The sequence below is a fragment of the Momordica charantia genome (assembly GCF_013281855.1).
Source record: "Momordica charantia cultivar OHB3-1 chromosome 7 unlocalized genomic scaffold, Mcharantia_2.0 BLBB01000007.1, whole genome shotgun sequence".
Taxonomy (NCBI): domain Eukaryota; kingdom Viridiplantae; phylum Streptophyta; class Magnoliopsida; order Cucurbitales; family Cucurbitaceae; genus Momordica; species Momordica charantia.
Window position 1 is genome coordinate 4,768,877 of NW_028275165.1, and position 14,258 is coordinate 4,783,134.

General features: G+C 38.5%; 1 protein-coding gene across 1 annotated transcript; it reads left to right on the plus strand.

Moving 5' to 3' along the window:
- The first annotated feature begins 12,728 nt into the window (after positions 1 to 12,728).
- On the plus strand, positions 12,729 to 14,002 carry LOC111023436 (uncharacterized). The gene is made up of 2 exons (XM_022300869.1): positions 12,729 to 12,857; positions 13,451 to 14,002. The coding sequence occupies exons 1-2, from the start codon at positions 12,729 to 12,731 to the stop codon at positions 14,000 to 14,002; spliced, it is 681 nt and encodes a 226-aa protein (XP_022156561.1).
- The last annotated feature ends 256 nt before the right edge of the window (positions 14,003 to 14,258 follow it).

The window sequence follows — 14,258 nt, forward strand, 5'->3', positions numbered from 1 at the left end:
GTGTTCTACCCTCTTGTGCAGGTCCACTCTAAGTGTTCAGGTCGAGACTGGAGACCGGGTTCGAGCTCGGTTCGTAAAAAACCGTTGTGCAAACTCCTGCATAAACATTTGGCGCCGTCTGTGGGAAAAGACATTTTAAGTCATTCCGATCTAAGAAACATACGCAAATATGGTGCAGCCAGCAAACTCTGCTAATACGACGGAGCGGAGGGGTTTGAGCGCTGATAACGACCCTCAGCGAGACCTTGACGCTAGAATGGTCGAGGACTAGGTTCGACTAGGATAAGAGGGAGATCTTCCACGGAGATCTGCCCGCCATGCGAACCAGGAGTTACCCCCGCTCACCCGAAACCCTCAAAAGCCAACCGAAGCCGAGGTGGGACCTCAAGAAAGGCCTCCCGAAGGGCCGACCCGACGATAGACCCTGAGGCTTTGGCTACTCTCCAACGCGAGTTGGATGATATGCGCCATCGATTGTGCACGATGGAAGAAATGTACGCCGAGACAACGCGGGCTAACCGAACAGCGTCTCCATCTAGAGTCCCAGGCGTACCCAGAGAGAAAGAAGGCCAGGTTCCATCTCTCCACCTGGCAACCGCGAGCCCATTCCCAACAATGAGGGGGTGGATTATAGCTTGCGCGGCAACGATCTTAGGAAGCACCTTACTGATAAGAAGAAGAAAGCATCGCGAGAGCCGGAAGACTCTTCGTCCTACTCCCGAGAGTTCTCCAACTCTGACTTCAAGGCTCAATCAAAGTATAAGCCTCTAACACCAGAAGCTATGATCACCAGGGAAGAGTTCGACCTGATGAAACACAGGTTCGACGAATAGGTCGAGGCGCTCAAGGCCAAGTGCGAAAAGAAAGAGTGCTCGTTTGACGATGGCGACCTGGGAGAATTGCCATTCACCTCGGACATTTTGGAGGCTCCAATCCCTCCAAAGTTCAAGACTCCCACCATGAAGCCTTATGATGGGTCTAAGGATCCAAAAGACTATGTGGAGGTCTTCGAGGGCCTCATGGACTTTCAAGCGGCAACAGATGGAATCAAGTGCCGCGCCTTCTCGATCGCGCTCACTCGGCAGCGCGCGCTTGTGGTACCGAAGACTGTCGGCTAAGTCGATCTCGACCTACTCTCAGCTGAGAAAAAATTTTATTAGCCAGTTCTCTTCTCGGCATTACGACAGAAAGACAGCGACTCACCTCGCCACCATCAGATAGAAGGAAGGTGAGACGCTGAGAGAATATGTCACAAGGTTCCAGGAGGAGCAGCTGAAGGTCGCGCACTGCTTCGATGATTCGGCCATGTGCTACTTCCTCACCGGCCTGGCTGACGAGACCCTCACTGTGAAGCTCGGAGAAGAAGCCCCAGCCACTTTTACCGAGGTCCTGCAAAAGGCGAAGAAGGTTATTGATGGGCAAGAGCTCCTCCGAACCAAGACTGGCCGACCTGAGAAGCAAATCGACCAGAAGAAGCTAAATCAAGAGAAGAGGAAGGTTGATCCTAAATCTAAGGACAAGGGATCGTCCTCTTCCGACAGCCGAACCGAGTATCGTAGGTCGGAGATCGGCCACAATCGAAGCCGACCTTACGAGCATTATACTCCAGCCACCATCCCCATCTCTGAGATACTTACAAACATCGAGGAAAGTGAGATAGAAAAGCTCCTCAAGCGACCACCAATGTTCAATGTCGCTAAACAATACTATTTTGAAAAATTGGAAGGTGATCTACTACAATAATTAAGAAATATTAAAAAAACATAAAAGAAAAAAGTAAAGAAGAAGAAGAATAAATACATAATATTTACCTCTTACAAACAAGAGTGCTCTGAAAAATTTGAACGTGATCTAGATTAATAAATCTCTAAAACAAAAAGGTCGTGAGAGAAAAAAGAAAACAAATATATATAAGAGGAGAATAAAGAAATAAACCTCAAATTGTTGTTGGAAATGAGTAAAAATAGTTCTTTTATAGTTTTAATGTCGGTAGAAGTTGCAAAACTTTTGAGATTCTACAACCTTTTAATATACTATAATTAAATAGATGATAAAATTTTTTATGTTCTAAGTGAAATAAAATTTTAAAAGGCATAAAAGAAAGGAAAAGATAAAGAGTTATTTGAGTGGGTTAATTTGAATAAGGAACTTTTGCATGGGTGAATAAATAATTAATCAAGACTGAATGAGAAACAAATATAATGAAAGAATTGTGAGGGAGAAAAAATTAATTTGAGAAAAGTGAAAGGGAGAGAAATTTATATTTGAAAAATAAAATTGCACTCAAAATAATAATGAAAATGTTTAAATTAGAAGAGTAAAATAAGAAAAGAAAGTCTGTCTCTATTGTAATTTTTAGGTTAAAATACTATTTTGGTCCATGTACTTTCAACCTTGTTCATTTTAGTCCTTGTAGTTTGAAATTTTTTATTTTGATCCCTGTACTTTTAACTTTGGTTCATTTTAGTCCTTGTACTTTGAAAATGTTCATTTTGGTCAATCTATTTTTAAAAAGTGATCATTTTAGTCCATCTTTGCAAAATTTTAACACATATTTTACACATAACGAAAACTCTTTAGTATTTAGTATAAAGCAATATTTACATTTTAAGAAATGTATTGATCGTAGTGTCATGTTGAAATTGTGATAGAAAAAATGAGACTAGGAATAAAACTAACGGACCAAAATGATTACTTTCTAAAAGTACAGGGACCAAAATAAACCTTTTGAAAGTATAAGGACTAAAATGAACCAAAGTTGAAATTATTTTAAGAAATATATTGATCTTAGTGTCATGTTGAAATTGTGATAGGAAAAATGAGACTAAGAATAAAACTAATAGACCAAAATTATCCGTTGCTAAACGTACAGGAACCAAAATAAACATTTTGAAAGTATAGAGACTAAAATGAACCAAAGTTGAAAATATAGGGACCAAAATGAATATTTTCAAAATGCAGGACTAAAATGGACCAAGGAAGACCAAAAATAGTATATTTTAACATATTTTTTTATATATAGATTTCAATTTCTTGAAAGTAACCTAGTGGTTTAAAGATGGTTTTAAGCACTTTTTTGTGGCAAACTAAAAAGCATAGCCTTTAATTAACATTAATTTCTTTGAAGGATAATTACAAATCATTTGCATATTTGTACAAATCATATGTGAAACTATGTCTAAAATATGGGACATAATTGCACATTTACAAATTATATTTGCAAATTTAGAAATATAAATGATGAATTTTGAAGATGTTGAAGTTAAATACACGACATAATTCCTTAAAAAAAAGGACATAATTGTTATGTTGAATAATTATTACAAAAAATAATTATAGAAGTGAGACCAATATTGGTCTCAAGTTTCTGTCCAAGTGCTATAAAATAAGGAGCACATACTTTAGGTTTTACTCATCAAACCGAAACAAATCTGGTATACTAGCTCTAATTAACATTTTTCATACAGTGGATCTTTTTTGTGGGCCATTTTCTCTGGTTGGGAGTTTTCCATTAAGTTCTTGTTTTATTTATTGTTGTCATTTATTTAATTTATCAATTATTTTTTACTTATTCATGTGGTTGGTAGGTTTTTCTCATTAATTTCATCTCAAAATCAATTTTTTTTTGGATCGAATGTTCATTTGACTTTGTTGGGCCTCCTAATACCATCTAAATATTCACATGGTTCAATCTTAAAACCAACTGACAATGAAAGTTGAGAAAAGTAGCTCATGTATTTAGTATAAGATCTTTTAACATGAAAGCATTTCCAGTCTACCAGAATTATATAATAGAAGAATATGAAGCATCTATTAACATGTTTTTTGTTTGATCAAAAAACTGACCAAGTCTGCGAAGGTCGACATGGGACGAATTGACTCTCCGAACGATTTGGGTTGAATGCAAGTAAGGGGCTTGCAAAATAGTAGTTGACCAATTTATCGTTAGATATTTAAAAAAATTATGAAAAAATCTCATAAAAGTATTTAAATTAACCAACCATCCTTCCATCTTTTGAGCAAGTTAAAAATTTCTATTATTAATAACTTAATATTATATCTACTTGGGTAATATTTTGTTTTATATTTTTTCAATCTTTTCACAAAAATGTTATCCGTTCAAATTCATGGACATATAAAAATATCTACACGTCTAAATTTAATATCCCGATCATCCTCCTCATATACTTATAATATTGATTTTTTTTGTCCCTTGATAAAAAGTTTTCCACTCTCCATCCGTATTATTTATTTTATTTTATTTTTATTGGTGGGTCAATTTCAATATTTAATTTCGCGTAAAATATACGCAGAAAAATGGCGTAAAAGTGTCTCTTCCTAAGAAGATTCGGCATCTTTTTCTCGCTCCTAAAATAATCTCCAAGTTTCAACAATTCTTGAATTGGTCATCATATGGGAGGACCACCAAAGGGATACTCGTGCCTTGTAGACACGACATTGATTTTGGTTCTTCTATGAAACCAAAAGGTCCAAAACAAAATGAATGGTGCTTTTTCCATATGGTCAAAGATGATTCATTCCTAGAATATTTTCTAACATGTTTTTGGTCTCCTTGATTAGATTTGAGTTATTCGAGACTAAGGTTACGTTCAACGGTGTTTTGGATATGGTGAAAGGTTCTTGCTGAAAATCATATTTATAGATATTTTTAATTAATTGTTCTAAAATATACACACAACATGTGGGATTTAAGATTCGAATTTACTATGTTTTGGTGGGAGATAGATGCTTTAACCAATTGAGCTATGCTCTGGTTGACAATATCCATAAACATTATTTATTCTCATAAAAGTGTGATAGCATTTTATACCTAACCAAACACAACCTTTGATTTCCAACCATTGATTAGATATAATGAACAATTCATACAATTTGATTAAATACTGAAAGATCTAACTAACTTGTTAAAATATTATTCTGCTTTTGTTCCATCCAAAAGGTCTCATACTAATGGAGATAATTGTCCCCTTTTATATACCCATGATCATTCACTTCCTTAACCAATGTGGGACTTTGTTTGCACTCTTTACAAACCCAACAGTCTATTATCTCTTTTCCTACCACTCTGTTTTACATTTTTCGATATCTATTTTTAGAAGTTTCACTACATTTTGGTTGAATTGTTTGTACTATTCAGAAATATGTTTATTTATTTTGTGCGAGATAAGCATTTACATATATTATGTCTTTTCCTCCCTCTAATCGTTGGTTTCTTTTTAACCCTTCAAATAAGGCCAAGCATTGATATTTCTCAAAACCATTCTTAAATTATTCCATTTCTTTAAAATTCTTGATTCTTACAAAATAATCCACCAATCATGTCTAATCTAGATTACACAAAGGCTAAACAATAGTTAAGCCAAAATATGAATAATCATAGCCCACAAAATGCACTTGAAACAAAAATCATTTTGGAGAAATGGATCCAAGTAATTGGTCTTCAAATTAGGAAATTATTTTAATATCGAATAGAAATATTCAATCTATACTTTTTCAAAGTATATTATTTTTAGAAAAATATATAATTGAAAATATAACAAAAACATCTCAACCAATCCAAAAGAAGTAAAAAATGGAACTCCAAGTCAAAAGTCGGCTACCTATGACTCCATAATTTCCTCTCGACTTTTCAACACTATTACTATTATTCTTTCGCTTTCTCCATATTGAATTACCAACTTTTTTCCCTCCATATTTCCCTTTCCTAGACTATCAAATTCAAAAGTCAAATTTTATTTTTGGAATTTTTGGAATTTTTTATTTTCTTTTCGAGATTACTCAATCTTTCAACCAAACAGATAAAGTCATTACACGTATGTAAGTATATAGGTTGCAATAAACCTACTGACACAAAGTATATTATAAAGACTAGGATAAATGGCTGAAGAAATCATTCTTATTATGACTCTGGATTATTTTTAAACTAAAAGTTTCTTTTTTTTAGTACAACATGTGAGATGGGGATCGAACTTACAACCTCTTGATTGGAGATATGAGAAACAAGCTATAGCAGTTACTCCCATCTCCTCCTGAAGCATGGGAATCGGTGTTGAGTATGTGGAAGAGTCAGATTGAGAAAGAGAAGGTACTACAATAGGTCAGAGATCGGAATTTATCAGGATTCATACCATAAAAAAGACTAAAATGACCGTCTCTGAGCTATACTCGTTTCAGCATTTTTAAACTAAGTTAGTTTCACTGTAACATTGAAGATCATTGTTAAGAAACAATAGAGAACTAGAGTGAATCATTTGCAATCGTGCCTCACATTCAAATTATACAAGTTTTTCAAGTGTCTATCGCCGCCCCACACTTTGAATGCCAATATGCATTTACCTAACATAGAATAACGTTATTTTATGCTTGACTTGAAAACGAATGATACTCAAGACATTGATACCTAAACTTATTGTATCATTTTCCACATTCGTGTTATGCACTGAATCCAAACATCTCATAGATAGATATATTAGAGAATGAGGAAAGAGTACTATTGCCACAATACTATTGTTATAGAGAACAAAAACGACCCGAAACGAGACAAGAAATTGAAGTATGAGATCATCGACTGGGGGAGATCGGCCCGCAACGTAACGGACTGGCCCAAAGGACGACCTAGAGCCAAGGCCGTCATGGCGCCTCGGCGCCGACCCTACCTCGACGCCGAGACCTCCTCGGCGCCTACTTCTCAACATTCGCCTTCGGGCCAAGATACCATGTGGGCCTCCTTCGCTCGAATCTACATCAGGAGGTTAAACACATCTATTCGGGGCCGAGGCCGATCATTGGGCCTCGCAAATCCGAATTAGAGCTCAACTACAAGAAGGTTCTGGAACCACCCTCACAGCTATAAATAGCAGTGCAGCGTAACCATGGTGAGACAAGTGACATATCCCTAGCTCACTATTTTCTCAACTCTCCCTCGCTAACTTAGGTATCAACGCTAGATTGCTTTGGTTTTTCAGGTATCGGTTCCCTTATCATGGAGTTAGGTGTGTGCGAGAAGAAGAACCGGAGGGTCAAAATCCACGCATAAAAAATTGGCTCCGTCTGTGGGGATGATACATCAAAGCAAGTGTTGGGATTTTCTCTACCTTTAAAAAGATTAGAGACTCGTGCAAATGCACACGGTCACAAGTAATACTCGGAAGTCACCCAAGGTCGAATCCTCAGGGACTTGTTGCTTTTCAAAATCAAGTAATGCAGTGAAATGGTTCAAATATGCAATTGTGATTTAGGAAGGAAAATGTGATGAAATGTTGTCGTTTGGGGTTTTAACTAACAAGCAATTTAATGAAACTCAACCTCCTTGTCTCGTACCTTAGTTTTGATGCAAAACATGGCACCAGGCGTAATTTCTGGCTTTTCTTGGGATTTGAGTTCTACTATTTCACTACCGCTTTTGGTTGCTGCAGAGGCTAGGGTAACCAACAATCATATTCCTATGTGTAATTATAATCCTAGAGAATATCTACCAACTCATTTGCATTATGGGTCAGAGGGCCTATGCCTAGAACCATGTTTTATGCGCTTATTCCTAAGTCACATCTCATATTGGTTTCCTATTATTTTACCTAACTCACATTTCCCAAGGTTGGGCTTTAGTGTATAAATCAAGTTCCCACTGGCCAAATGGAAAAAAAGACATAAAGAGAAGTTTTTAGAAACCAACCTAAAAAAGTGTCAGGCGCAATCTGGCCAAAATCCCGAGCGTGTTGAAAATCAAATTATTTGACTAAGGCATTCCACAAGGAGGTTGATAACTAATTTAGAACATAATTAAATGAAAGTAAATGCACGAAAACATAAATAAAATATTTTTCATTGAATTTAAATGAATAAATAAGCCGTACAAGGAGTTCTAGCTTGACCCTCTTCTCTCTCGAGCGTGAGGGGAGTTGAAACTCGCTAAAGAACTTTAAAATAACAGAATGAACAAAGAACGGAAGTAAGAACTTGAATTAAAGGCAATACAAAAGGTAAAAGCGTGAAAAACGAAGAAATGAACAACTAGAACATGAACATAAACCCTAAAAACGTGTTCTACAACTAGAGAGCATCTAAAAGAAGATGAAATGAAGCTTGGAAGGGATGATTTGTTGAGGGATGAATGGCTTCCTTTTATAGCACCGTAGGTTGGTTGAAACTCTCCTCCATTTTAGGTGGAATAGGGTTGAGATTCACCAAACCATCTCACTTGGACTTGGACTCACGGTTTTGAACATGTGGGAAATGTCATCCTTGCCCTTCATTAATCAAAACGTGCGTTTTGACAAATTGCCCTAAAAAAATGCGCCAGGCGCAATTATGCAAAAAACATAATTTTGTTATTTTCTTCCAACTTTGACCGCATTTATCTCATATTTTTCCTAAAGTACCATAGTTTGACTTTTATTCAGAAATAATCTATGTATGTTCTACTTTAAGAATATGTGGTCCTTTTTGGCAAATAATAATGGGAAATGGGTCAAAAACGTGGTCAAACAGAGCTACCAACATATGTTTCTGTAGTAAAAAGTCAACCCTAACAGCAAGCTTCATTGATCCGAGGTGTGTGGAGTGAAGCGGCTAATCACTCAGGTGAGGCAGGACCGAGCCCTGATCATCGACTACCTGATCCGAAAGGCAACATGAATCCTGATGAGAGCCATCAACGTTTCGAAAAGAAGAGCCTGAATGAAGCAGCCGATCACTCGAGTAAGGCAAGACCGAGCCTTGATCATCGACTTAATCCAACCACCCTCGATAGGGGCGAACCGGCTTCGAACCTAAATGAAGCGACCGACCCCTCGGGTGAGGCAAGGCCGAGCCCTGGTCATCAACTTAATTCGACCACCCATGACAAGGCATAACCGGCTGAGAAGGTAGAATCTATCCCTCTGACAGTCGAAGATCGACGAGTCAACATTGGAACCAGGTTGGGGAATGAGGAAAGAGATAGCCTTATAAACTTCCTCAGAAGCAACACCGACGTGTTCGCTTTGTTGAGTGTGTTGCCCTAAACTCGTAGTTTGTATTTTGTGTAAAAACAAATGTATATTCAATAAATTTGTTGTTGAATTCATAGCATTGCATTGTCCAAAATCCAATAAACTAAACATCCGAGGTTATTTTAGTGTAACCGGGACAGTATATGTACTGGGTATATATTTGATATATTTGGTATATATTTGATATACCCCTGATATACGAGGTATATATTTGATATACCCTGATATACAAGTGAATAATGTCCCGTGAATAACCTAAAGGGTCTATAGTATATGGATAAGGTTGGGTACCTTATCCTGGCAACACTATGGATACGACCCACTCTGTAAAGGTTACAGACGACTTGATCCAGGTCGTTCATGTGGAGACATGCGAGTGGGGGTATCCTATACAGTGAGTTTGTATAAGACCAGACCACGAAATAGTCAATCTTTAGATGTAACACCGTTAACTAATAGATTGCTATTTCTTAGGATGACCAGGCAAGTCATTCTCAATCCTGAGTGAGTTATGGACTCCTGCCCGTGAGGGCTCGTCCTTTGATCTGTATGGATGAGAGTGACCCAAGTTGCCGACTCAACATTTCTACCATTTTGGGGACGAGACCGAGTAGGGAGCTGAAAACATAACTTCACAAGATGGAATTCACTCCTCTCTGACTTTAGGGGAGTAGATGAGTGTTCCCTTAAATGCTGACTCCGGGACTTGAACAAGGGGCCCCACCCTCTCATTGGCCCGAGAGGGACTTCCGGTTATTGGTCGGACCATAACCGGGTTGTTCATTAGAGGAGCAGTCGTATTTAAGGAGTAAGATGTAACTCAGGGGTAAAACGGTAATTTGACCCAACTTGAGTTACGAGCACTCGTGAAGGATTGACTCGTCATTAATGGTCGTATATCCATGGACACGAAAACATTCTGCAGTAAGAATAGTGCAACTGCAGGTCTTTAGTGGAATGACCCGTAGTTAACGAATCTTGATTAACTCGGTCAATGAGTTTGACCGATTAATCTTGCATCGTTGGAGCTTTTGATCTGTAGGTCCATTAGGTCCCCTTGCTAGCTCATAACGAGTAAAATGAGGATCAAGTTTTTGGAAGAATTTGAATTGTTCAAATTACTTAAGGGATTATATGTATATTGATACATTATAATATATAGTTAATTATAAATTAAAACTATATTATTAGAGAAATTATTTGAATGAGATTCAAATAAAATAAATATGAATAAGATTCATATTAAAACTATAGGTTAAAAATAATGTGTATAAGATGTACATTAGAACTATAGGTTATACGAGAGAAATGTTTTAGAATATGATTCTATTCATGTGATAAATAATTAAAGGTTAATTATTTATTTGATATATATATATATATATATTAATTAATTATTAATTAGATTAATAATTAATTAATTATTAATTAATATGATTAATTAATTAATTTTATATTAATTATTATATATATATTGTATATATATTAATTATTAATATTAATATTAATATTTAACTCCCCTGCAAAGTGGGGGTGTTTTGTGACGTGGGGTAACTCCCCACGTCACTGGTTTTCTGCAAAAGTCTGCAATTGTTACCGAACGAAAATACAGAAACAGAATAGAACTCCCACTCTCTCTTTCTCAAGCTCTCAATCAAACTTTCCCTCTCGTTCCAAAGAAACGCTCCCACAAGCGTGTTCTCGAAACCCAAGAGGATAGCAAGGAAGGTCGTTTGGTGGTGTTCGTTGGTAAATCGTTGAAGAAACGTTCTTCAAAGGTAATGGTTTTTCCTCTGTATTTTCATCTTTAACGGTTTTGATTTTGTTTCCCAAATGTCACGAACAACGGTTCGCTTCCGCTCTGAGATTCACATCCCTTCAGTGGTCACATGAGGACATACCAGGAATCGATCGAAGAGACATGGTACATCGATTCAACGTTGACGAGACCTGTAAGCCAGTGAAACAGAAGCGTCGCGCGTTCAACCAAAAAAGGAATGAGATTGTAGCTGAACAGGTGAAAAAGCTACTGAAAGCAAGCTTCATTCGGGAAGTACATTATCCCCAGTGGATATCCAACGTAGTGCTGGTAAAGAAGCCGAAAGGCAAATGGAGAATGTGCATCGACTTTACAAACTTAAATAAGGTCTGTCCAAAGGATTCTTTTCCTTTGCCTTAAATAGATCAACCGGTTGATGTCACTGCAGGGCATGAAAGATTGAGTTTCATGGATGCCTACTCCGGATATAATCAAAGCAAGATGCATATACCGGATCAAGAGAAAACCTTTTTTATCACAAGTCGAGGTTTATACTGCTACACGGTGATGCCGTTCGGATTGAAGAATGCAGGTGCGACCTACCAACGAATGGTGAATCGAATGTTTGCAACCTTAATCGGCAAAAATATGGAAGTCTACATAGACGATATGCTGGTAAAGAGTCGAAAGAACAAGCGACACGAGGAGGATTTGGCAGAAGCATTCGACGTTTTGCGAAAATACAAGATGAAGTTGAATCCTACCAAATGCAGGTTTGGAGTGACCTCGGGCAAGTTCCTGGGATTTTTAGTACACCAAAGGGGAATCAAAGCCAATCCAGATAAGATCAAAGCTGTTCTGGAGATGGATCCGCCCAGAACTCTGAAGCAACTACAGGGACTCAACTGAAGGATAGCAGCACTTAACATATTTGTTAGCCATTCAACTGACAAGTGCCTGCCGTTCTTCAAAATCCTGAGGAAAAAAGGACAATTTGAATGGACAGAAGAGTGTGAGACTACCTATAAGGATCTGAAGCAGTACTTGGGGGCAGCCCCACTCCTCTTAAAGCCAATCATAGGTGATGAACTCTACTTATACTTAGTTGTATCCGACACTGCAGTAAGTTCCGCCTTGATAAAGGAAGAAGATGGGCGACAGTCTCCAATCTACTACACAAGCAAAGCAATGGTAGATGCCGAGCTTAGATACCTACGATTGGAGAAATTGGCGTTAGCACTGGTCACTTCGGCTCGGAGACTACGTCCGTATTTCCAAGCTCACAAAATAACCGTCCTCACCAACTTTCCCTTGCGACAGATTTTGCAAAGGCCAGACACTTCTGGACGACTGGTAAAGTGGGTTGTGGAGCTTAGCGAGTACGACACTCAGTACAAACCAAAAACTGCCATGAAAGGGCAGGCTGTGGCAGACTTCATAGCAGAATTAACCCCAACAGAACCTTAAGTATATAATATCAACCCACAATTGGTCAAGGAAGAGCAACCTGGACACTCTGCGTAGATGGGTCCTCAAATTTTTGAGGATGCGGGGCAGGACTTCAACTAGTCTCTCCAGATAGAGAGTGATTCGAATATGCACTGCGATTCAGTTTTCATGCATCCAACAACAAAGCCGAGTATGAAGCTTTGCTAGCAGGACTAAAGGTGGCCAGGTACGTTGGAGTCAGGAACATACTGATACTCTGCGATTCACAACTGATTGTAAGTCAGGTGAAAGAGGAGTTCCAAGCTAGAGAACCGCAAATGGTGAAATACCTTTCTCAAGTAAAAAACCAGCTTGACCAGTTCTCAAAATATGAAATTCAACAAATTCCACGTGCTCAAAATGTCAATGTCGATGCGTTGGCTCGACTGACTGCAGCTTATGAAATCGACCTAGGAAGAACTGTACCGGTCGAGATTCTACTCGAGCCAAGCATCGAAGCTTAGGAAGCAATGGATATCGACGAACAAGGGCAACCAGGAGAAAACTGCATGAGCCCTTTGATTAAGTATTTGAGAGACGAAATCATGCCTACTGAAAAGAAAGAGGTCCAGCAGCTACAACGACGAGCAGCTGAATATGTACTTAAAGACGACAATCTATACAAAAGAGACTACTCATTGCCGCTTTTAAAATGTCTAACGTCTGACGAAGCTGACTACGTCATGAGAGAGATACATGAGGGCGTTTGCGGGAGCCATTCTGGAGCATAATCCATAAGTCACAAAATAGTTCGACAAGGGTACTACTAGCCGACCATGCTGAACGACACGAAGCAATTCACCAAAAAATGCGACAAATGCCAATGGTTTGCAACAGTACCTAGGCAACCGCCAGAGCCTCTAACGAGCATAATGAGTCCTTAGCCCTTTGCTCAGTGGGGAATAGACCTTATAGGTCATCCCCCACTAGGATAGGGCCAGACCAAATTTGCAGTGGTGACAATCGACTATTTTACTAAATGGACGGAAGCCAAAGCCCTAGCTACAATTACTGAGAAAAATGTCACCGGCTTTATCTGGAAGAACATAATTTGCCGCTTTGGAATACCCTACACCATTATCAGTGATAATGGGAAGCAATTCGACAATGCTGCCTTTCGAGAATTTTGCAGGGAGTTGGGCATTAAGCACATCTGTTCCTTACCAGCACATCTCCACAAGCTAATGGGTAGGTTGAAGCAGTCAACAAAATCATCAAGAGAACTCTGAAAACCAGATTAGAAAAGCTCAAAGGGTTGTGGGCAGAGGAACTTCCCAATGCATTATGGGCCTACAGAACAACATCTTGTACTTCGACGAAAGAAACGCCGTTTTCACTATCATTTGGCTCTAAAGCAATGGTGCCAGTGGAAATTGGTCTCCCTTCCCCAAGGGTGGAGCAGATCAGACTACCCAACAACAATGAGTCCGTGCAGCTCAGCCTCGACCTATTAGAAGAACATCGAGAAACAGCACGACTACGAACGGCTGAGTACAAAAATCGTATAGCTCGATACTACAACTCGAAGGTTAAGAAGCGTGACTTTAAGGAAGGTGATTTAGTGCTAAGAAAGATTATGCCTAATACCAAAGATTCAACTAGCGGGGCATTCAGGCCAACATGGGAGGGCCCATACAAAGTCACTAAAGTGGTTCGAACAGGCACTTATGCTCTAGAAGACCAACAGGGGAAGGCTTTACTACACCCATGGCATGCTCAGCACCTCAAAAGATACTACCACTAGTTCGACATATTTCTAGACATTTTTATGTTTTTCCATTATTTGGACCAACTAAGGTCATTGTAACTAAATCTTCGACAGGACGATCTTCCTACTAAAAAAGTCTTCGACATTCGACGTAATACTTGAGTTTTTATGTTCATGCTGAAATAAATGTCTCAAGCAGGGGGCATCATATATCTACATATCTACGACCAATCAAGAAACTCGAAATTGAGACACACCTAGAAGCAAGCCAAACAGGCAAAAAGCCAGTAAC